We start from the raw sequence: 25,594 nt of genomic DNA, 5'->3' as shown, positions 1-25,594 counted from the left end.
ATGTCAGGCTGAAAGGGACCCTGAGAGTCTTCTAGTCCATCTCCCCATGCTGAAGTAGGATTAAGCATACCTGGGCCATCTCTGACAGGGATTTATCTAACCTATTTTTAGCTATATAGCTATAGCTTTTTTTTGTCAAGAGATTAAAAAATATTAATAGCAATTAATCGTGGAATTAATCGCACTGTTAAACAATAACAGAATGCCATTTATTTAAATATTTTTGGGTGTTTTCTACATTTTCAAATATATTAATTTCAATTACAACACAGAATACGAAGTGTACACTGCTCACTTTATATTTATATTTATTACAATTATTTGCACTGTAAAAAAAGAAATACTTTTCAATTCACCTAACACAAGTCCTGTAGTGCAATCTCTTTATCATGAAAGTTGAACTTACAAATGCAGAATTATGTACAAAAAACAACAGCATTCAAAAATAAAACAATGGAAAACTTTAGAGCCTACAAGTCCACTCAGTCCTATTTCTTGTTCAGCCAATCGCTCAAACAAGTTTGTTTACATTTCCAGGAGAAAAAAGAAAAGGAGTACTAGTGGCACCTTAGAGACTAACCAATTTATTTGAGCATAAGCTTTTGTGAGCTACAGCTCACTTCGTCAGATAAAGTGAGCTGTAGCTCATGAAAGCTTATGCTCAAATAAATTGGTTAGTCTCTAAGGTGCCACGAGCATGCCTTTTCTTTTTACGAATATAGACTAACACGGCTGCTACTCAAACATTTCCAGGAGATAATGCTGACTGCTTCTTGTTCACAATGTCACCTGAAAGTGAGAACAGGCATTCTCATGGCACTGTTGTAGCCAGTGTCGCAAGATATTTACATGCCAGATGTGCTAAAGATTCATATGTCCCTTCATGCTTCAACCACCATGACAGAGGACATGCGTCCATGCTGATGACGGGTTCTGCTCGATAACAATCCAAAGCAGTGCAGACCGTTCATTTTCATCATCTGAGTCAGATGCCACCAGCAGAAGGCTGATTTTCTTTTTTGGTGGTTCGGGTTCGGTAGTTTCCACATCAGAGTGTTGCTCTTTTAAGACTTCTGAAAGTATGCTCCACACCTCATCCCTCTCAGATTTTGGAAAGCATTTCAGATTCTTAAACCTTGGGTCGAATGCTGTAGCTAGCTTTAGAACTCTTCTTTGCGTTTTGTCAAATCTGCTGCGGAAGTGTTCTTACAATGAACAACATGTGCTGAGTCATCATCCAAGACTACTATAACATGAAATATATGGCAGAATGCAGGTAAAATAGAGCCAGAGACATACAATTCTCCCCCAAGGATTTCAGTTACAAATTTAATTAATGCATTATTTTAACAACGAGCATCATCAGCATGTCCTTTGGAATGGTGGCCGAAGCATGAAGGGGCATACGAATGTTTGGCCTATCTGGCACGTAAATACCTTGCAATGCTGGCTAAAAAAGTCCCATGCGAACGCCTGTTCTCACTTTCTGGTGACATTGTAAATAAGAAGTGGGCAGCATTATCTCCTGTAAATGTAAACATACCTGTTTGTCCGAACGATTGGCTGAATGAGAAGTAGGACTGAGTGGACTTGTAGGCTCTAAAGTTTTGCATTGTTTTGTTTTTGAGTGCAGTTATGTAACAAAAAAAATCTACATTTGTAAGCTGCACTTTCAAAATAAAGAAATTGCACTACAGTACTTGTATGAGATTAATTGTTTCATTTATCATTTTAACAGTGCAAATATTTGTAATAAAAAATAATATCAAGTGAGCACTGTATACTTTGTATTCTGTGCTGTAATTGAAATCAATATATTTGAAAATGTAGAAAAACCTCCAAAATATTTAATACATTTCAATTTGTATTCTATTGTTTAACAATGAGATTAAAACTGCGATTAATCGCTATTAATATTTTTAATCATGATTAATTTTTGAGTTAATTGCGTGGGTTAGCTGTGATTAATCAACAGCCCTAATATTTTCCTCATTAATAGCCTAAACTCAACATTTGACAGGCCCATATTGAAATATATATTTACTACACCTACATTTAACAATGTAATTCATGTGTTTAAACCCAGATTTCCACAAAAGTCTTGCAAGAGACCATGATAACATCATCTGTGTAACCAAAACTTATGAGGAAAATATTTTACAGAGAAATATTTATCTAGTTCAGAATTTTGGGAATTTTGTAATGCAGAGCTTATGAATAAAATTAATACTCACCATCTGCAGATGTTACTGTCACTTACCAGAGGTGACCCCTTCATATTATCCACACGGATACTGAATTTAACTAGAGAGGTAATTTAGTGATTTAATTTGCTGCTTCCTTCATTATTTATAGGGAGACTTGTCTAAATTGATGGCCCCACAATTTTACCTTCATTAAAATTATCTTATTTCTTTTTCTCATCCTGATCCAGAAAAATCCATCAGCTCTCTAAGACATGAGCTACAGTATAAATCAAACCTCACCTTCTCAACTGAGAAACACACCATTAACTCAAGACACTGCATTTCCTGGAGATTGTGGGTGTAACACATTCCACCATCCCCTTCATTTTTACTACTCCACTCTTCTGAGAGAAATAAAATCAATAAAACCCATCCTTTGAGAATAGTTTTATTTCCACAGCTTCTCTCCTCCTCACTAAATATAAGTTAATAGGGCAAGGAGATTGTATTCATGGTATGCATGCTACAAATTAAAAAAGTGTAGTTTTTGGAAATAAAGATGCTTTTATATTCACATAAAAAAGTAATGTTCATGAACAATATCAACCTGATAGCCTAGAGATTCATATTACCCAAAAATCAGGTAGTGGTAATGCAAGCTGCCTCCAACAACAACCTCCAAATGTCTCTCGGCCCTAACGGGGAGAAACCCACCTCCAATAGTGAAGTTAGTTCAGTCTCCAGGGCCTGTTCAATCTTAAATCTGTCAAAGGTGCTAACTGAGATGGGGACTTTGATTTCTGGGGAAACCTATCTACCTGGAATGGGAATGGGACCACAAACTAGTGACTTCAAGTTGAAAGCTTTTACCTTTATCCATCCAATCCCTTTAAAGAAGATACTTTAATGCAGAAACTTAAATCAGCTTCTTGAGAAGCTGCACACACGCCTTGAACTAAATATAAATTCAAAGAATACTCTAGAATTTAGAATGATCCCAATACCTCAAAAATAATTTTTAAACACATTTATGTTTGAGTGAATACACAATATATATGCACTTCTCTTTACCATTTTTTCTCCGGTATCGGACGAGGCACAGCATTGACACGACAAGGAAAGTTGGGCTGGCCCGACAGATTTCGGCCAAGAATTGTACCAACAAGGTTCAATGGAAGAATAACAAAGAAACAGATACAGCATACTGCCACCTGTAAATTCAACAAACAGGGGTATGAGATCACAGAAAATAAAATAAAGAGACACCTAAAGTAACGAGGCACAAGTGTGTATGTTGTACCAATGCTGAATCATATTCCTAGTTATAAAACGTTAGCCAGCATCCAAACTACTTTTTTGACTGTTGAGATGCAACATTTGTTGCATCTGATGAAGTGAGCTGTAGCTGACGAAAACTTATGCTCAAATAAATTGGTTAGTCTCTAAGGTGCCACAAGTACTCCTTTTCTTTTTGCGAATACAGACTAACACGGCTGCTACTCTGAAACCTATGTTTGTAAAGAGTTTGGAACAAATTTATAGCAGTCTCTTCATGCTAACCATTATAAATAGAAGTTCAGTTTGTACACTGAAAAACTGAAACCCGGATCCCTTATTCTGCTTCGCTATATCAGAATTCAGTGTCAGAAAGCTTCTGATTACAAAAAGTTAAGTACAACCCTGATAGATATTACCGAGCTGATAACTAGCCACGTTTAAAATAGTTTAATTTAAAATCCGCTTACAATATTCTTACAATACAATATTACAATATTCCAAAAAAGCCAAAACACACAATGTTGAAGCCATATCACACTGTTCAATTTAACACTTGGGACCAGATTTTCTGAACTATACATACAAATGGTCAGAAAGGTAACTGACTATTTGCATGTTCAGTTACCCACAAACAAATACATGTACAAATTGGTGCACAACTGCATATGCACAGTGAAGAAAAATCATGCCCTTTATTCTGCCTCATTCCAATGAAGTGTGCCTCAGAAGACTTTAGAGTGAACCATCTCCAATTCTATATATGACAAGCAATTTTTTTTCTGCTCATGAAAGGAAAGGACATTTGTAATAAAAAAAGGAATTATAAATACTCAGCAAGATGTTCCCTAATCATGTAATTCCTGAATATGAAACTACTTGGAAATATTACTCAATAACATTCTCAGATACTTCTGAGTAAAACAAGAATGATTACTTGCACTATAGTAATTGTGGTTCTTCAAGATGATGTCAGTGTGAATCTCACTGTAGATGCAAGTGCACAAGATCAGATTTCTTTGTTTGAATACCCATGTCCGTTGGGTTCGTGCATGCACCCATGCTTCCTCGTGTTTGGACATAAAAGGTGGAGTAATCTCCCTCAGTTCCCTTGCAATTCAAAGCCCATTGTAGCGGAGAACTCCAAACAGCAGGGATTGGGCCGGGGGTGTTGTGGGATCCTGTAGCAAAGCGTGGCAGGGCCTCCTTGGCTCCTGCCTCTGCTGGGTCACTCTGAGACCCTGGGGTTAGTAACCACAGATGCAGTTTATTTACAGGCTTGTTCCTACGACCGTTTCACCATGCACAGTTGGCCCTTCACCATTTGCAGTCAGGAGGGAGGGAAAAGCTACCTCCCTGCTTCCACTCCCTGCCTTCTCCCTTTCTTTCTGCTCTTCCCTGGCTTCCTTCCCCTGAGGCTTTTATACAGTCCCAGGCTAATTAGGTGGCAGCTGTCTCTGCTTCCCCAATTAGGGCCAGGCTATCTCCAGCCAGCTCTAATTTATTCCCTTAAATGGGAGCTGGCATGACAGAGGGCTGAATCACGCACCCTGTCACAGATCCCCACTGACATCATCTTAAAGAACGATCACCCTATGCTAACTGGTTCTTTGAGTATGTGTTAGTGTAGAGCCAACTGCAGCTGACTGGCAAGCGGTATCCCCTCCAACATTGGGAATGAGGTGTTTCACAGTTTGACTAATCCAGCAGAAGAACTGCTCTCCTGAACTTGGCACCTGACCTAGCAGCTAAGGCCGAGACGCAGTTTGACAAAGGTCAGCAGATAACTCCACCTTGAAGATCTCAGACACTAGCATTTGTCTGAAGAGGTCACTTGAGCTCTAGTGGAGTGAGACTTGCTGTTCAGTTGGAGATGCAATAGCTTGACCTTTAGAACTCACAGTCATAGCCAGGAATAGATTGGGTAACAGTGTAATTGGCTTAGTCCTGTCAATGTATTAAAGCAGAGTCCTGCACACAATTTCTTTTCTCTCAGTGCCAGTGTGGCTATAAGGAAGCAGATTAGTAAATTAGTTCAGATTAAATTCTGAGACCTGGGAAATCAGTTTTGGATGAGGCCTTAGGACCACTTTTGCTTATATAGGGGAGCTTCAGTCACAAGTGCCTAAAGATCTTGTGGCCAAAGTGATAGCACATTCCAGACTCGCTTCTGTCTCCCACGGTCACCTGTCTCCGATCAGCCAGTCATCTAAGTGATCAAAGTGAATGTTTTGTCTTCTAAGATTGGCCACTACCACCATCCGGCATTTCGTGAAGACCTGCAATGCTGTAGAGAGGATGAATGGCAGTATCTTGTACTAGGAATGACCCTAACGCTCTGTGAATATCAGGCACTGCCTGTGGGCCAGACAGATGGCTATGCAGAAAGTTGCACCTTATAAGCTGAGAGCCCTTAAGCAGTCTTGAATCTGAAGAGATGGAACAGAAGAAGCAAGAGTCATCATCCTGAATCTGAGGCAGCCTATGTATTTGTTTGTCTCAGGGTCTAGGATAGGACAAAGATTACCTTTCTTTGGGATAAAGTAGTACTGCAAACAGAAGACTTTTCCCCCATATTCTTCTGGACACTCTTCTACCGTTCCTAGATGAAGCAACAAGGCCACTTTTTGTAACAGGCTCTCGTGAAAAGGGCCCCTGAAAAGGGATGGGGAAGGGGGTTGAGAAAGGTAGGCTGTGGAAGTAGATGGGATAGCCAGGGGCAACTATATCAGCACCCATTCACCCAAGATGATATTGAACCAACTGGACCTGTGGAATAAGGCAAGGTGGCTCCCGATTAGCTCTGATGTGGCTCCTGACATTTCCATCAAATCGGCTAACTGGGTGGCATATGTGACAGAGGAGGCAGAAGAGGTCTCCTCTGGTACTGTGGCCTTTTCCACTATGGCTAATCTGTCTATCTGCCTGGGAGTAAGGGTAAGCCATCTGCCGCTGCTGGGGCTGATATTTGTAGGGCTTTCCATAAGCCGTTAGTGTATAAATCTCTAGTGACCTCAAGGTAGCCCTCAAGTCTTAAGGAGTGGAACACTGTGTCAGCCCTAGTATTTAAGACCTCCATCCCTTTGAATGGGAGGTGCTGGGTGATATCTTGGACCTCTCGGTAGCCCAGTGGCTAATATCCTGATGCTTGTTTCATGGTTGCAGCCATGTCAGAAGCACCCATGACTGCCTGTGGACTCTTCTGGTAACTATCTGGCCTTCTTTAATAATCTTCCTTATCTGTTTCCTGTTCTGTGCCACAGAACCTTATGAGTCACCCTGCCCTATGTTAGGAAATTATACTTGGCAAGCATTGCCTGATAGCCACCCAGAGTTGCAGCGAAACCAAAAAGTAGATTTTTGTGCCCGAAAAGTTCTAACTTTGGGGGGGTCCATATCCCCGGGTGTACCTCTTGTTGATTTCAACTTCTCCTGCATGGCTACAGCTACTAAAGAAGCTGGGCTCAGGGGGGAATAAAGTGCTTAAAATTATTCAGGGACACTTGATAGTGTTCTTCCACCCATTTGGACAAGGACTGGTGGTGGCCACAGACTCTTGGCCAGCTCTAATATGGTTTCATTAATAGGGAGAGCAATTCTGACTCGGGCTGATGGAGTCAGGATACCATACGTTTGAGAACTCTCCTACATAACCATCTCTATGTCCACGGTCTGCACAATGCAAACCAGGAGAGCCTGAAAGGGCTTACAATAGTCACCTGCCAAGGCAGGGGTTTGTGCAGCTGCCTCATCAGGCGATGACTACTTTTCTTTTGTTGGAAACTGGGGATGTTCTTCTGCGACACCCAGCTCCTGAGTGGCCAGTGACCTAGGAAGTGATGTCACCAGGGAGCCTGACCTCTTCCTGGATCTGCAGGAAGATCTGCTTTGGGACACTTGAGATAATGGTCCCCAGTAAGACCAGTATGGCCAGCTTGGCACGTTAAATGGTACTGGCCAGATGTGCTGGTCGGTCCATTGCCATTCACACTTCCGCTGGGTCAGCATCTTGTGAGAAAGGGGTGCTCAGTACCAGCTCTCAGGTTGCTCTTTTAAAAGGTAGAGGAAAGGCATTCCTGCTCGACATCCAGGAGAAGGCGTGACCAAAGAATAGTACTTTTTGAATGGTGGTGCTATGTGGCAATATGCTGAAGTCATCTCTGGAAAGGACCTAGGTGAAACCATAAGGGCATAAACTAAGCCTGAAATTGGCACAGTGGTCAGTGCTGGTGCCTTTGCTGGTGCTGGTTTGCCAAACATCATTTCTACTTCAGTAGAAGACTTTAGGCACTCTTTGGAAGAGTGCTGTTCCTCCTCCTCCTTCAGGATTGTTTGTCCCGGCACTGGGAGCCATGTCTGAGCTCCATTTGGCTGCGCCTTTTGGTCTCACCCTTACACTGGGGCACCAGTTCTAGCTCCAATGCTAAAGTTGTCAATGTTGGGAGTGCTGATGTTGAGACTGGTGCCGTATCAGTAGGCACCAGTGTAGTGACAGAAGTCCCTGGTTCCTGTGCTGAGGCTGTCAGTGTCAATGTAGCTATTGCAGATTTGGATGGTGTTTTCTTTCCTGCCAGTGCCTGACATCGGGGTTTGCTGTCTGCTTAAGCGAGAACTTGCTGAAGATGACCCTTCTTGTTCTTTGGAGGCAGTAGTCTCCTCCAGGTCCAAGAGAGAATGCACTGATTATTCAAGCAGATGCAGTTTCAGCTATGCATCCCTTGACTTCCACTCCTTGAGAAGGATTTACATACCATACACAATGGGAATGAGACTCTCCTCCAAACAGTGACTAAGCCCACTGACCGGGTGAGAAGGCCATCCTAGGTCAGGCAGGATGTAAACCCATGGGATTTGAAATCTGGCATAGCAGCAGGCACAGGGTACCTAACCCTTCTATACAGACAGTGGGACTTTTTTAGGAATATCCAAATTAAAGAAAAGAACAGACATGAAGGTGAAGATAAATTTCTCCCCCGAAAGTCTGGAAATGGATGCGTTTTTAAGATCAATAGCAGTAGTGGGTCAGACACTCACTGGGTTCTGCCTCCCTGCCATGGGCGGAGAAAGTGAACAAAGTGATGCAGCTGCTCTGTCCTTTATGCCCTTGCACGGAAGCACACTGCTAGCCAAGAAAGAAACAACTGATCTTGCGCACATGCTCAGCTACAGTGGATACACAGTGACACACACTTGAATAGCGGCTACTTTGCTTAGCTATCACTTTAACAGTAAGTAATTTTGCAGGTATGCAGTGATATGCTTCTGAATGATCCGATATCAGAATTAGGCCTTAAAAATTAATTCAAGCAAAGTATGTTTTATTACAGTCAACTATGGGAAATTCAAGACAATTTTAACCAATACTTTAAAATATATATACTTTACTGTAACTGCAAATCCTGCTTTCCAGACAGAAAACTCAATACTGACTAAAATTTTTGAAAATTTATTTCTATTTAAAACACCCTAGTTAGTTCAATTTCTTAATTTTACTTTTACTGCTGTATTTTCTTCAGCTAAAAATATCCATTATTTAAATGTCAGCATTTTGATTTATTCTCCTGGTTTCAGTTGCTGTAGGAGAGATCTTCTGTAACAGCAGCCTGCTTTATTTGTAATTTTTTTTAAGGGGGAATTCACTATTATATTGTCCTCAGCTAAACGTGTACCATTTAATATTTCATATTTGAAAAGAAACATTGTCAAGAGGGACATAATTTATGTACTAGCTCCACAGGCTTCACATTTTCTAACAATTGTAGCTTAAACTTCATTCAAAGGTGATAATTAAAATTTTTATGAGCATATTAAATAACCCCTGGCAGGCTGTTGTCCTGACTGCCGAACGCAGAAGGGATGAATGTAGTAACTGTCAATGAAGAAGAAGAGGCTTGATCTCTCCTGTCAGATACCAATGCTACACACCAGCGCTTACGTGACTCCCCCACCATGAGGGAGGGTACGTAGAGGACACTGAATTTTTTACAGCAATGCAGGTTCACACACTTAAAATCTGGACAAATGAAGAGTTAATATACAGAACAGTAAGAGTCAGTGTCACCAAAACTAGAATGTTTTTAGCATATAAATAATATTGTTACCTGGAACCCTGCCTCGATCACAACTTGACGTGCTAAATGTTGAGCTAAAAGTGTTACACTATGTCCACATTGGTAGTAAGTGGGGTTTTCAAATTGAGTTAAGCTAGCTTGATGAAAAAAGGAACCTTTTTCCTAGTCTAGACCAGGCCTGCATAATTTTACTCATTATTTGTCTTGTAGTGCCATCTTGGAGCCTGATACATGGACCAGGATCCCATTGTGCTAGGTACTGTAGAAACCGGTACCAAAGATGAAGAGCTTAAAATCTACGCAGTTCAGAGTATGTAAGGGTATTACATGAGCTGTATCAGGACAAAACTGAGCAAAAGGAATCTAAGTTACATGTTATTACATACAAATAACTACCTTAAGAGAACATTAAGGTTGCAATGTAAAGCACTCAGAAGTTAGAAAATACCAAAATTGAGACTACATGGGCAATGTTAATCTAGCCCCCTTTTATGTAAACATTATGACTCTGTCTTTAATTACAAGATTACACACTATTTTTTGCACAGGACTGCTGGTTCATTCAGGGCACAGAATGGACAGTGCTCAGTGAATAATACCACATGTGGCTGTGGCAAAAGACTAACTCACAAGGGGACTTAGGCACCATTCACAAAACCACTGGTGGTGGTGGCGAGCAAACCAAAAACATCAGTTCTTCACAGCTTTAGTTGTGAGTGCTTCGCACATCTGTAAACCAGACTTCAGATGCCTTCAGTTGGGAGCTCTGAAAATGGGAATGCAGTGGCTACCTGTGAAAGTCAGATTCACGTGACTTGCCCAGCAAGACATAGGAACTCTGTAGCAGAGGCAGGGATAGAATCCTGTTCTCCAGGGTAGCATTCAGCTATCTAAGCCACAAGACCACCCTCTTCCTGTAATCTCTTCCTTCATTTACTACACAATTTCCAACTTCTGCAATAAGTGAAGTAGGGGTCCTACAAATAACAGCCTCATTCACTACACAACCCTGATTCATAATATAGTATTCAGAGGAACAGCCGTGTTAGTCTGTATTCGCAAAAAGAAAAGGAGTACTTGTGGCACCTTAGAGACTAACCAATTTATTTGAGCATGAGCTTTCGTGAGCTACAGCTCACTTCATCAGACCATACTATCATATTACCATCATACATGGAACATATAGTACATGGTCTAATTAAAGACTATCATAATGTAATACATTCATACAAGGGGCCAAATTAAGGTTGTACAGGCACGTTTAATTCTGGCACTTCCTAACCCCCTAAGAGCTTGACATTGCACCCTTAAAGTTCTTTTAATGTTGTTTTTTGGATGTAATTTCCTAGGTTTTTAAAAAGTAAACAAAACAGAAATCCCCTAATGTGGAATTATACTGACGCCAACATGGAACATCAATTTTAGATCCACAGCACAAAAATCTGCCACTTGAGCTAATATTAACTGAGTGCAGTAGTAGGTTGTCATCCTGTATGTGAAACAACCATTAGAGGAAGAGACATTTTGCAATTGAGTCTCACAGTTATTTGCTGACAGCAGAGGAACTGAGACTCCAGAATACTGGGGTCTATTCCAGATGCTGAGGGGTGTGTACTCTAGAGGTTACAGACCTTTCTGCCTCTAGCCCCTCCAGCTTGTCCTCATCCCAGTCCCTTACTATAAGGGAAAGTTCATGGTAATCCTGAAAAATACAATTCTCCATGTCAAAATATTTTGCTCTGAACATCTGTGGTTCTAACCTATGTCAGCCCCTGTTAAGAATCTCTAGCCACAAGAACCCTGTTGGTAAATCTATTCACCAACCCTATCCCATCTATAAGAAGCAAGGGGAAAAAAACCGCAGTGACAACAATGCAATTTCCCACAACAGAAATATCTCAACTTTATATTTCAAGAGGTATTTCCTGACCAAAATAAAAGTTATTCATAAACAATAGGACAGATCAATTGAACTAATCAATAGGAAATAAATGTATTAACACAAGATACTCTTACATATCTGTTAAAATTAACAGAGATAGAGAAAAGGACCAGACCCAATGTCTTTTCATGAAAATAAAAAACAGACATGTATATGATGTGACTGTTTGGCGCATGAGTGCACAGGAAGATTACAAGATAAGTCAAAGTATCTTACAGCATCAAAAGAATCCCAGATCCTCTCAAAGTTCAATAAAAAATTAGGAAGATTGAAAAATAAAAACATCCCCCATTGTTACTGCTACAAACAGAGTTAGACCAGAGGAGGGCAAATTACAGCCCTCCTGCACCCCCTGCCCTGAGCCCACTAGCCCTCTGCCTTGAGCCCCCTGCCACACCCCTCCGGCACCCCAACCCCTGCCCTGAGCCCCTTTCTGTACACCACACCCCCTGCTCCAGACCTACATTCATGGTCCTGCATACAATTTCTCCACCTGATGTGACCCTCGGGCCAAAAAGTTTGCTCACCCCTGAGTTAGACACTGGACTGTCAGTTTCCAAACATGTTTAGAGTCTACCAGGAATCCCTCTCCTTACATATCATAGGTTTAATAGAAGTACTCTAGAAGGATTCTTTAAACCCTTTTTTAAAAGCTTTGAGAAGATGGAATAAAATTGGTCAGCTTCATTATTACATTTTGATGGGAACGGCAATGGAAAAATATTTTCCAGGAAGAGAGCCTAGAACTTTATCCTCTCCTTACACAAGGCTTTCCCTACTGTTGATTAAGAATCATGTGTATATCCATGCGAGTCAAGAATAGAATCCCAGGCTTACAGCCAGGGAAATTAGCTTAGGGCTATAGGGGGACATCTTATTAACTTTCCACTTCCTGTTGCTGTAGTTTCCTGTGAGATTCCAGATAGGGCTGATGCACAAGGTAGCAGAGGAAGCTCTGAGAGATTCAAAGTGGACCAGTGTTACAGTGAACTCTAAGCAAGGACCCTTCAATGGCTATTGAGGTTCAGCCAATCTCAGAACAGGAGAGCTGGGTGAGGGCTCCCTAAAATCCAGATGCCATAGCAGGGTACTAATATAAGACAGCTAGTAACTAGGCTTTACCTCTCATTTCCGGCACTGTGCTACCTGGGAGATACAGGGGTTGGGGCAGATCACCAAAACAGGAGGGACAAATTGAGCTTTATGCTACAAGATTAGGATGGGAGAGTTTTGCAATTTCTTACTAAACCTTTTTCACTCAGTGTTCTTCCATGACCATCCAATTTATGTTTTCTCCAGATTTGAAATACATAACAAGGAAGAGTAGACCTAGCAAGCAATTTGAGGTAGAGGGACTATTTAAGACAACCATGGAGTAGGAGTGTCACCTCTCACCTCTACTGTAGTTTGGGAAACGGGGTACTCATTTCATGAAGGAGGAGCAAGCTTGCCACTAGAGACTTTTGGAGGCTTGCCCACTTTGGGGAAGGCAAGAGAAGCCACATCTGCACGAGGAGAGGGGCTCACAAGAGCAAAGGTATTTACTGTGAGGAAGCTAAGCTCTCTTCTGTTTCCCTCTACAAATCAACTCCATTAGCTGATTAAAATTCATTAGATCATTGATTGTTTTGGTGACATTTCTAATACATAATTTGCTCCTACTAGAAGTGCAAAGTGAAGGGAGATTTAGCACCACACAGTAATTATGACTCAAATTCATAATCCCTAGAGATTATTAAAATCACTCTGTGTATAAGAAACCCTACACACCCATTACATGACCCTTGAAGACCCCATTCTCAATTGCTTTTGCAGACATTTCCCTGATCTTAAATGAAAATGAGTGGAACAGCATTAGACTAAAATTTCAATACAGGTGGAATTTCCTTCCATCAGCATTTCTAAACTCCAAATCAGAATATGAATGAGAAATGTGATATTGTGAATGCTTGCTCAGCAGTAAAACACAGCCTCTTTGAACATGTCAAAGAACAATGCTGTAAACCTTTCTGACAGTGTTGGATATGACTGTTGTCTCAGCACAGAAAAAACAATACAATATTCCATTTTAGCATAAACTGATTAACACTGACATGGCAAAAATTAAAATTCTAAATCTTGCTTCTTAAAAAGACATTCAGATTGAAAGTGGTTCAATGAATGAATGAATCAAGCATGTTTAGCTTTACATTACATTGATTATTTTAAGTCCTATGGTTAGTACAGCAGAATCATAGAATATCAGGGTTGGAAGGGACCTCAGGAGGTCATCTAGTCCAACCCCCTGCTCAAAGCAAGACCAATCCCCAATTTTTGCCCCATCCCTAAATGGCCCCCTCAAGGATTGAGCTCACAACCCTGGGTTTAGCAGGCCAATGCTCAAACCACTGAGCTATCCCTCCCCACCCACAGTACTTCATGTTAAAGATGATATTAAGGTTCTTATTCTAAATTTTTTGATACAATTCTCCCTACTGCTAATATTTTAAATAGGCCACTTGATATATTCCCCCTCAATGGAAAATTCCTGAAGACCTGTTGATTGGGAAATAGAACAGCTTCTTTTAAACCGCATTCTTCAATTTTTGCAACCTCCATTCTTCACCTTCACACTGATTTTTGAAAATGCAATTTAAAGTACATCCTTGCAGCCCACGGAGCTTCCCGCTGCTCCCACTTGCTGGGAATGGCAAACTGCGGCCACTGCCTGCGGAGGGTCAATGTAAACAAACTGTCTCGTGGCCTGCCAGTGGATTACCCTGACAGTCCACGGACCGCAGTTTGCCCACTACTGGTCTAAATCTAAGCTGCTGTTGCATCACATGCTAAAACATTAGAAGACATTTTTCATACTGCACATTCCTCAAAATTTTCTTTTACAAATTTATAATTATGCCCCTTGGCAGTTGGAACATGAACTCTATCCACGACCAAATCCTTTTTCTTACATATCACAAAGGGTTATTTTTCAGAGCTGGTTGTAAGTGCAAAAACTTTCTTTCCTTTTAAAAATAAATTAAAAAAAGGTTCTGAGGGAAGCCTTTGCAAAGAGGAAAAGTCACTATGATGAATCAGATTTTAGGTTAATCATCTTTAAACTTACAACTTTAAAAATGAAGACATAAAAGTACACAGTTGGACCATAAGGAGGCCTTTGGAATGAGAAGAAAGCCATACCCCAAGTCAAAACACTACGGGAATTCTAATCTGATTGTATAGATTCTTTTACTTAACCATTATGGCTTAGAAGTGGCTTTCAACTGTACTGGCTTTGTGTTGTACCTTAGCTTACAAGTAGCCTACATCAGTCTTTAGAAATAAACAGGTCACCATCTCCCACTTTTATTCCAAGGACTCAGCTATAACTAGGGCTTTTTTACAAGATAACCAATGCCACACATTTGGAGGGATGGACTTTCTGTTAAAAAGACTGGTCACCTTGTGAGCACTTAAGACAAACTCAGCAGCTGTGAATCTGTTAAGGTAATTAAGACAAGCGCCATACCAAAAGCAATGTCTTGATGCTATTCATACTTCCCTGTTTGACATCATCTCGAAGGGTAAATAAATTCATAATTAAGCCTGGTTTATGACATTCAACTGGCTTCCTCATATGTGAAGCAATTATGCCAAATCACTTCACTTTTCCTGTGAAGTGAAACACTAATCATGGTTGAGAGAGAGAATGTATAGAAACAACAAAGGGAGTGAACAGGCAAGGATTTGGAAAATATGCAAGCTGGAGCGGGATAAAAAAGGAACAAGACCATAGATGCCAGAGACATGAGAGGCAATGATTGAGGGCCCTGAATCCAGGTAAACTCAACTTTGGACATTAAGGGGTGTATGGAAGAAAATTATAAAAGTGGCACAGCATCTTTAAAATTGGGATACTACTATAGCTTATCTCCCAGTAGTGTTTTTAGATTTAATCAGTATTTGAGAAACACTAAGGGTATGTCTACACTACCTGCCAGATCAGCGGGTAATGATCCATTTATCAGGGATCGATTATCGCGTCAAGTGTAGACACGATAAATCAATCTCCGATCACTCTGCCATCGACTCCTGTACTCCACCGCAGCAAGAGATGGAAATGGAGTCGATGGGGGAGCGGCGGCGGCAGTCGACCCCGCACCATGAGGACACGAGGTAAGTTAACCTAAGATACGTCCACTTCAGCTATGCTATTCTCATAGCTGAAGTTGCGTATCTTAGGTCGATTCCCACCCCTCAGCGTAGACCAGGCCTCAGATTCTTGGACAAAAAGTCTTAAGTTGTAAGTATTATCAAAGTGAAGCTTCAGCCCTACTTGATTCGACAGTAGAATGGTTTTGAGAGGAGTGCTATGAACAGGGAATTGGTTCAGCCCTATCCATCCATCCACCCCACTACCACCGGCCATGATTTATATCCTGTCCATCACCATCACTTGACCTGCTGCTTTCACAATGCTCATTCTAAAACTAAGGCCTGGTCTACACTGGGGGTGGGGGTGGGGGGGGAGTGGACATATCTTAGGTTGACTTACCTCGTGTCCTCACGGCATGGGGTCGACTGCCGCCACTCCCGTCGACTCCGCTTCCGCCTCTCACCGCGGTGGAGTACAGGAGTCGATGGCAGAGCGATCAGGGATCAATTTATTGTGTCTACCCTAGACATGATAAATCGATCCCTGATAGATCGATCACTACCCGCCGATCCAGCAGGTAGTGGAGACGTACCCTAAGACAAAAGAATTGCCTTCCTCCCCCAAGGACACCAACAGGCACACTCCAAAAAGCATGGAGTGGCATTCGCATCCCCATTCTCTGGATGTCCTTTTCCCAGGCCCAGAAAGTTAGAATCCCATGTTTCTTCCCAATAAAAGTGAACGGGACTTGAGTATGTATCTGGCTCCAGGCAATTAAAAATGTGATCCTACTGAGATTTGTTAAAATTTTCAACTACAAACAGAAAATCCCTTTTACCAATTAGCAGCTACAGTGAACTGGGTTCTTTAGTCTGAACTGCAACTATTATATTTCAAGTTAAGTGTTATTGCAAGAACAGCAATTTTCTCAACTACTGTAACGCAAACATGTGGATTTTCTCTATTATTTATCACATTTGAGACACAGATCTTTGGAATCTCAGTACCTGAACTTCATTTTTCCACTTTGAGGTGATGGGACACACAGACTACAAGCTATTCCAGTTTAGAAGCTAAATTTTCCTAGGTCTGCTATGCTGTTTCAAGTTCTATTAACTACTCACCATTGTTCCAAAGGGAATAGCCCGCGAAGCATGATAATAGATGGCAATGAAGTTAATGAAGAAGGCAGTGCCACACACCATCGCTGGAATAAGGAAAGCCCCAATGAACATTTGCTTTATCCATCGCCTTCCTGTAGGAAGAAACCATTAAACATATTTGTAATTGATAAAACATGCTGCACTTTGATTAAAATTAGTTTTTGCCACAGGTTTACCAGAATGTAAGTAGTTAGCCTCTTTTTTCCCAAAATGAATTAAATGAGTACTAGCTAACACACACAGGAGCAAAGGTAAACTTTTAAACTGTACTTCACTTTTAATCAAGCCTTTTGATTTCACAAACAATAACCATTCTTTATGGAAATATGGACATGGGAGAGTAACAGCCTACAATGGGAAATGCTAATAAGATGTGTAAAACAAAGCTTATATGTTAAATAAACAATGTTTAGAAACACTACTGATGGGTGTTTACACATAAAATTGCTTCCTTGCATCAATAGGCATCAATTCTGTTGTAAAATGTTTAAGTGACCAGTTAAATACAACAGGAACGGCAGTGCAGGTTTATGGCTATAACAGCAATAACGCAGCAATGTTTCAACAAAGACTTAGAACACACAAAACACCACACTACAATAATGTAGCTAAGACACATGCTTAGCTTCACTATTTAATCACATTGCTCAGCATTATTCCCTTCCCTCCATTGCCCTGTCCTCCTCCTGTTTGTATATCTAAAGACTAAGTTTTTCAAAGACAGGAATATTGGGTAACATTTTCAAAATCGCCTCAATGATTTAAAAGCCCCACCTTCTGATGTCACTGAGTAGGGCTCTTGAAAATGTTACCTATTGTCTTTGTATCTCAGTAAAACACCTAACACTACTGGTGTTAAATGATACCATGTTTAATAAACTCAGTAATAAAATTTAATTCACTATAATAGGCACCTCCAACAAAAAAGTAAGACAAGTCAACAGGTAAAGGTCTTCTACAATCTAGACAGATGTTAAGGGATTTGCTGCTATGCCTGGGTATTCAAGAAATCTTGCAGACCTTTGTTTTGTGGTCTTGTGCAAGACCTCTCTGTGACTGCCTTACTCCTGTCTTGGCTGAATTTCCTGTATCTGCTATTAATCTGAATTTGTGCTAATTTTATTTAAACACTCAGTGTCTGGATGCATCTGTACAGCTTACTGAATAGAATGCAGCAAGGAAACCAACATATGGTTTCGAGAATTGCATATGGACTACAAACTTCCATTGTGCAGGAGCATCAAAAGCATTTTAGGGCTTGCCTACAGTTTTTGTAACCAATTTAGCCAGATCTGTAAAAAGCAGATATAAAATTAATGCAACCTTCTAGTATGGGGCTTTGCAGTAATATAGCTTGTGTTGGAGATACAGGCATAACGCCCCTATGCTGGTAAAACTGATCTGGTTTTCTACAGATGTCATTAAATTGGTAGAAAAACTGCATGCAGACCAAGCCTTAGACATTTATGACCTTTCAAAGCTCTCAGATAGCAGGGAGATTGATGCTGTAGAAAACAAAACATTGATCAGCATTTCTTGCTAAAATTATACAAGCTTCTGTTTTAAAAATTCATCAAAACCAATTTTCTTAATGTTTAATAGAATAAAAATAAATATTAACTATTCTCTTACTGCAGCACAGGAGAAGGGGGAGGCTGGAGGAATGGCAGTGGCACTGCAGGTCAGAACTCAGAAGCACTGGTGGGGCTATAAGGAGAAGGCTGCAGATAGGTAAAGTTGGGCTTTTGCTGTCTACCAATATTTACTTTTGCATTTGATGGAGTACAAACTGATTACAAGCTGAATAAATGTGATCAGGAACAGTCAGCATGGATTCACCAAGGGCAAGTCCTGCTGACTAATCTAATTGCCTTCTGTGACGAGATCACTGGCTCTGTGGATGAGGGGAAAGCAGTGGACGTGTTGTTCCTTGACTTTAGCAAAGCTTTTGACACGGTCTCCCACAGTATTCTCGCCAACAACTAAAAGAAGTATGGGCTGGATGAATGGACTATAAGGTGGATAGAAAGCTGGCTAGATTGTCAGGCTCAATGGGTAGTGATCAATGGTTCTATGTCTAGTTGGCAGCCAGTATCAAGTGGAGTGCCCCAATGTTGGTCCTCGGGCCGGTTTTGTTCAATATCTTCATTAATGATCTGGAGGATGGTGTGGATTGCACCCTTAGCAAGTTTGCAGACGACACTAAACTGGGAGGAGAGGTAGATACGCTGGAGGGTAGGGATAGGATACAGAGGAACCTAGACAAATTAGAGGATTGGACCAAAAGAAATCTGATGAGGTTCAACAACGACAAGTGCAGAGTCCTGCACTTAGGACAGAAGAATCCCATGCACCGCTACAGACTAGGGACCGAATGGCTAGGCAGCAGTTCTGCAGAAAAGGACCTAGGGGTTACAGTGGACAAAAAGCTGGATAAGAATCAACAGTGTGCCCTTGTTGCCAAGCAGAGCCAATGGCATTTTGGGCTGTATAAGTAGGGGCACTGCCAGCAGACTGATGGACGTGATCGTTCCCCTTTATTCGACATTGGTGAGGCCTCATCTGGAGTACTATGTCCAGTTTTGGGCCCCACACTACAAGAAGGATGTGGATAAATTGGAGAGAGTCCAGCAAAGGGCAACAAAAATGATTAGGAGTCTGGAACACATGACTTATGAGGAGAGGCTGTGGAAACTGGGATTGTTTAGTCTGCGGAAGAGAAGAATGAGGGGGGATTTGATAGCTGCTTTCAACTACCTGAAAGGGGTTCCAAAGAGGATGGCTCTAGACTGTTCTCAGTGGTAGCACATGACAGAACGAGGAGTAATGGTCTCAAGTTGCAGTGGGGGAGGTTAAGGTTGGATATTAGGAAAAACTTTTTCACTAGGAGGGTGGTGAAACACTGGAATGCATTACCTAGGTGGAATCTCCTTCCTTAGAAGTTTTTAAGGTCAGGCTTGACAAAGCTCTGGCTGGGATGATTTAATTGGGGATTGGTCCTGCTTTGAGCAGGAGGTTGGACTAGATGACCTCCTGAGGTCCCTTCCAACCCTGATATTCTATGATTCTAAATGGAATGAATGTTTTGCTAAGATTCCAGGACGATTATTCTTCATACCATAAAGAATGGCACAAATGCAGTAAATAATACTGTGCAACTCTATAGCACCTTCCATTCACTCTTTGTAAACATTAAGCCTCAAGGTCCCTATGGAGAAGATGAAGTGATAACAGGGATCACTTCAACCACTAAAGGCCAACTCGGGGTAGAACACATAAGCTGTTTAACAGCACACAGGAACAGGAGGCTAACTTATCCATTTGGTACGATAGGGGGTATTCAACAGGCAGAATGTAATTACTCAAGTTGTAATTTGACCAGGCTACCACAGTTAACATCCTTATATTCCTTACTGATTTAAATAGATACTATCAAGGTTTTAGCAAGCTTTAATACAGGGCATGCAACCAAGAATGAACAGGGAATGAAGCATCGTTTAGATTCAAAATCTCTTGTATTGATTAAAAACTATGGATTTCATGTGACTTCATTAACTACCTAAACACCACCTGTAAAAGACCATGCATGTTTGTGCTGTTTATAACAGGAAACAGAATAAACTTGCTATATAAAATAGTATGATAAAAATGCTGACATTTAAAAACAAGTTACCTCCTTGTCTAGCATAAAGGCTTCCTCCAAAATATCCATTCACTGGGGATGTTGCAGCATAAACAAATATAGCTGTGCTAAGCATTGATCCTCGCCTAAAATAAAAAGACTTTTTTTTGTAATGCCAATAGAAATGCAAAAACTCAATTTATATTACAGCAAAATATTCACAGTAAAAACAGGCATAGTCATCAGAAGAAATATAACTGCTATTTTTAGCTAGTGCAGAAGTAAAAGCTGATCAATGAAATGTGTCTAAAGTTTACTATTTACAGTGAAAATAACTGTTTCCATTCAAAGCTGCTAATCAGCATAATTTAACCAGGCTAAAACAACTAAAATTAATACAGCGTTCCCCCCCTCTCCTCCCCGATATGCTTAATTCCACTAGAAATAAAGGCAGGAAGTATCACCTTTGACCAAAGTGTTTTGATTTTTTATAAGCCCTGTGTTACAAGAACCGAACTATATAACACACACGTGTAGCCACTGTAGCAATACAGCATATTGCTCAAAACATTTCTAGCGTCAGTGCTTACTGGGAGCACTTAAATTAACTTCTGACATATCTGCAGATAAAGGGGAAAGAGAATTACTTACCTTGGACAGTAACTGGATTTCTTTGAGGTGTGTCCCTATGGGTACTCCATGTCCTGATGCGTGCAAACTTTTGATCAGAGATTTTCAACAGCAGTGTCTGAGGGTCCAGAGTTGTACCCTTGATAGCCTCGTGCTCTAGTACACGGCTACAGGGAAGCGTGGGCCATCGCCACTTCAATTCCTTCTCAGCCACGGAAGTCCAGCGGACTCCAAGGCAGAGGGGGAAATAGGGCAGGTAGCGGAGCACCCCTAGAGACACACATCTTTAAGAACTCCAGTTACTGTGCAAGGTAAGTAACCTCTCCTTCTCCAAGGATTGTCCCTATGGGTGCTCCAAATCAGGAGATACTTGAGCAGCAGCGCCAACTACAGAGGAGCATGCCGAGGCTGCAGAACTGGTACGGACCATACAACAGCGTTCATGGAAGTCGCATCAGCTCTGGAAGCCGGTACCAGAGCATTGGGCATACTGCTAGGAAAAAGCATGAACAAAAGACCAGGTGGCTGCCCCGCAGATGTCTGAGACAAGTATGTTTTTCAGTAGGGCTACAGTGGTAGATTGAGCCCTGGTGAAATAGCTAATCACACTTGCAGAGGGGAGAACCCCTGAGGCTTCACAACAAGTTAAGATGCATTCTGCAACCCATTTGGACAGTCTTGGGGTGGAAACTGGATGTCCTTTGTTTCATTCTGCAATTGAGATGAAAAGCTATGGGGAGCCCTAAAGAGCCTAGTCCTGTTGAGGTAAATGACAAGAGCTCTTATGTCCAGAGAATGGAGGCTCATTTCTTCTCTTAAAGAGTGAGGCTTGGGATAAATCACCAGTAGGTGAATCTCTTGATTAATGTGGAAGTCTGAAGAAACTTTAGGTAGGAAGCAAGGGTGTGGATGTAGCATCACCTGATCATGATAGAACACCACGTATGGTGGGTCAGCTGTGAGGACTCAAAGCTCCCCTACCCTCCTGGCCGAGGTGATGGTTGTTAGGAAGTGGTCTTGAGGGACAAATGGAGGAGGGAACAGTTCCCCACAGTTCCAAATGGGGTTCTTCAGCACACTGATGACGAAGTTGAGGTCCCACAATGCAGTTGCCTCCTTGACAGGACGGAAGAGGTTGAACAAGCATTTGATATAGCTCGCAGTGATTGGGTGAGTGAAGACTGAAAACTCCTTGATGGGGGTTGAAAAGCTGTGGTGGCAGCTAGGTGAACCTTAATGGAGCTCAGCAATAAGCCTCTAGTTTTTAAGGTCAGCAGGTACCCAAGAATGTATGACAGACAGGACTTGAGCGGAGGTACAGACTGGAGGCTGCTTCCAGACTAGGTGAATTTCCACCTCTGTAGATAAGTTTTCCTTGTCATCGTTTTCTACAATTACGCTGGATTGTTTGTACCTCTGGAGAGCAAGCTTTTTCTATACCAGAGAACTATCTGGCACCCACATCTTGAGCTGAACCATAAGGAGATTGGGGAGGGTGATGGATCTCAACTCTTAGGTGAAGACATTTCGCTGTCATGGGAAGATGGTGAGGCAATTACAGAGGCATGCAAACCACGCCTGGGAATACCACCTGTCTCAGGTACAACTGTGCTATGAGAATGGCTAATAATTTCTCCTGTTTCAATTTGTTTAGCACCTCGAACATTAAAGGCATAAGGAGATAAGTGTTTAGCAATATATAAGGCCAAGGAATCATCCATAGAGTTGCAGCCTTCCCCCTAAGCAGAACTGTTGTCAGAGATCTCCCTCTGGATGACCGCAAGTAAAGACATCTCTCTCTGAAACCCTCATTGTTGAGTTTCCACTCGCAGTTGATCTGGAAATGCCAGCAGGTGGAGGAGGCATGACATCTTCACCTGGTGAGCAGGAGGATTTATGCAAAGGTTATGTTTCTTCCTCCTCACTGGCTCCTACTCCTTTGCAAGGTACTCCTTCGGAGCAGGACACAAGGATAGTGCTGTTGTTCCTGGCATGCCCTTTTACGAGATGGGACCCTGCAGAACTGGCTGTCATAAGGGGCCCATGGGATCCATAAGCACACTGTTGTGGGGCATAAGGGAAGGTGTTAGGAGCCCAAGGTTGGTGGGTATATCTCCTCGTGAGAGATTCCTCCTTAGGATGTACACCTCAAGGGAGGGAGGGAGGGAGGGAGGTTGGAGGGAAGGTGAAGGACCCTTATGTAGACACCTCAGAACTGGATGAGGTATCATCCCACATGTCCATTGGAGGTGCAAGTGGCCGAGCCGATATGGGGCCAGAAAGGGTCCTGTACCTTCATGAATACCAGAGGCCAATGCTTAATTGGATGGTGAGACAGTGCCAGAGGATGTGTCGATACTCGCTGGAAACGTGTCTTGGTACTCTCAAAGAGTTTATGTGGAACTGGTGAGTGTGTGGGTAGCAGAGGACAAGTCACTGTTGAACACAGTAGGATCGGAGGGCAAGTAGGCTCCAGGAGATGAGTTGGTATTGACAAAGCATCTCCATAACCCTCAGCAATGGTGATTTAGGCTCTTCCAGAATTCAAAAGTCCTCATGAAATAGGAGCCTGAATGATACCAGGGACTTTGGATAGGGGTCCTCAGAAGTTAGTATGTCAGGATGTACTGGAGACAGTGTTGACACACTGTCAGTACCTCCTTCTTGGCTGGATGCAGAAAATGGTACTGAAAAATTTTGGCTTGGCTCTGCGTCCTTGTGTTTTGAAGGCACTGACTCTGGTGCTGATGCCAGTGCTGCTGTAGATTGTCTATCTGACTGCTTCTTGGTATACAGTGCAGTCTTCTTAGCTGGTGCCATGGTCTGGATACCAGAGGGGATAAGAGCTTCAGTGGCACCCATATCAGGATGTGAGATCTCCTGAGACCCAGACCAATAGGGTGACTGCCCCCTTCTTTATCCAGTTCTGGAGAATTGGGTCTTTTCTTCTTTTAGGGTCTGAGTGGTTGTAAAGGATCCCCAGGACCTCTGCTTACTACCATAGCAGAAAGAAAAGGAGGACTTGTGGCACCTTAGAGACTAACCAATTTATTAGAGCATAAGCTTTCGTGAGCTACAGCTCACTTCTTCATAGCAGAGACTGTTACCAGGGTTCTGAGCAACTGGATCAAAAGTACAGGGGGGTGACTAGCAGATCTTACATTTGGATGGGAGGTGAGTCTCTCACAGGCAGCAGAAGCAGCTTGAATGTCTCTTGCTGTGGGAAAAAGACCTATGGCAGGTCTGGCAGGGTTTGAATCCCAGGCATAACCCATGCTCAAGGCCACAGATCAAGGCCCAAGGACAAAAAGCCCAGATCGGGCACACAAAGAAGAACAGGGGCGAAAAGTACCCCCACTTGGCAGAAACTGGGCTAAATAGCAAAACAAACAAAAAAAAATTAAAGATACCTAAAGGAAAAAGAGATAAAGAGAAATAGCAAGCTGCTTGCTAGCTAACGGACACTGCGACACTCCATTTCGAGCTCCTGGTGGTTGAGAAGGGAGTGGAGTGGCAGTGGGTCCACCCCCACTCCATATATCCTTGTACTGGAGCACAAGAATACCTAGGGTGCAAGCACAGAGCTGCAGACACTGCTAACAAAAATCTCCGATGAAGAATACACAGGCTTGAGTGCATACTGATGTGGAGCACCCATCGGGACACTACCTGAACTCCTGTTAGCAAAACATTAAAACTAGTATTAAGAAGAGTCACCTAGTGTACATTTGCAAACTGGTTTTCACAAGTCCTAAATATGTGATTCTCCTGCCATCTATTGGAATCCAGTAATTTATAAATGGAAAATAAATAAATCTTAGAGAACACTATGGAAAAAACATTCAAAAATTGCAAATGCTGTATTAAAACCCCATTAGGCAGACAACAAGGCTCTCAGATGGTTCCACAAAAGGGACCATTGTGATCATCGAGTTTGACCTGCTATTAATTCCTGTTTGAACTAGAGCACATCTTTCAGAAAAACATCTAATCTTGATTTAAAATTTGCCAGGGATGGAAAATTCACCATGAACCTTGGAAAATCGTTGTAATGGTTGATTACCCACGTTGTTAAAAATTGCATCCTATATCCAATCTGAATTTGTCTAGCTTTAATGTCCAGCCATTGGATCTGGTTATACCTTTGTGTGCTAGACTGAAGAGTTCTCTGCACAATTTCTGCTGACCATGTAGGCACCTACAGACTGATCAAGTCACACCCTCACCTTCTCTTCATTAAACTAAATAGATTGGGCTCCTTGAGTCTATCACTATAAGGCATGTTTTCCAGTCCTTTAACAATGCTTGTGGCTCTTCTCTGAATCCTCTGCAATTTACCAACATTCTTCTTGAACTGAAGCCATCAGAACTGGACATGCAGTATTACAGTAGCAGTCACACCTGTACCATATACAGAGGTAATATAACCTCTCCACTCCTACTCAAGATTCCCTTGTTTATGCATCCAAGGATCATCATATTAGTCCTTATGGCCACAGCATTGCACTGGGAGCTCACCTTCAAAGTGAAGGTATCAAATTGAAGCAGAAGAGTTCAGTGGCTTTTCAAGGCG

At 41.8% G+C, this 25,594-nt stretch overlaps 1 protein-coding gene across 4 annotated transcripts in view; it reads right to left on the bottom strand.

Annotated features, from left to right (window-relative positions):
* Positions 1-25,594, bottom strand: part of TM9SF3 (transmembrane 9 superfamily member 3) — a 93,726-nt gene that overhangs the window by 21,929 nt on the left and 46,203 nt on the right. For all 4 annotated transcript variants that reach the window (XR_012159928.1, XM_073352979.1, XM_073352980.1 and 1 more), the window contains exons 8-10: positions 20,443-20,537; positions 16,731-16,861; positions 3,258-3,397 (exon numbers count right to left, since the gene is read on the bottom strand). Coding sequence is in view for 3 of the 4 variants with exons in the window: in XM_073352979.1 (XP_073209080.1) it covers positions 3,258-3,397; positions 16,731-16,861; positions 20,443-20,537 (366 nt within the window). In the remaining variant the exon portion in view is untranslated. The remainder of the gene's footprint in view (positions 1-3,257; positions 3,398-16,730; positions 16,862-20,442; positions 20,538-25,594) is intronic.

This window comes from Lepidochelys kempii, chromosome 7, assembly GCF_965140265.1.
Source record: "Lepidochelys kempii isolate rLepKem1 chromosome 7, rLepKem1.hap2, whole genome shotgun sequence".
NCBI classification, from domain to species: domain Eukaryota; kingdom Metazoa; phylum Chordata; order Testudines; family Cheloniidae; genus Lepidochelys; species Lepidochelys kempii.
Note: the sequence above shows the minus strand (reverse complement) of the source record. Positions and strands in the feature narration are given on the sequence as shown.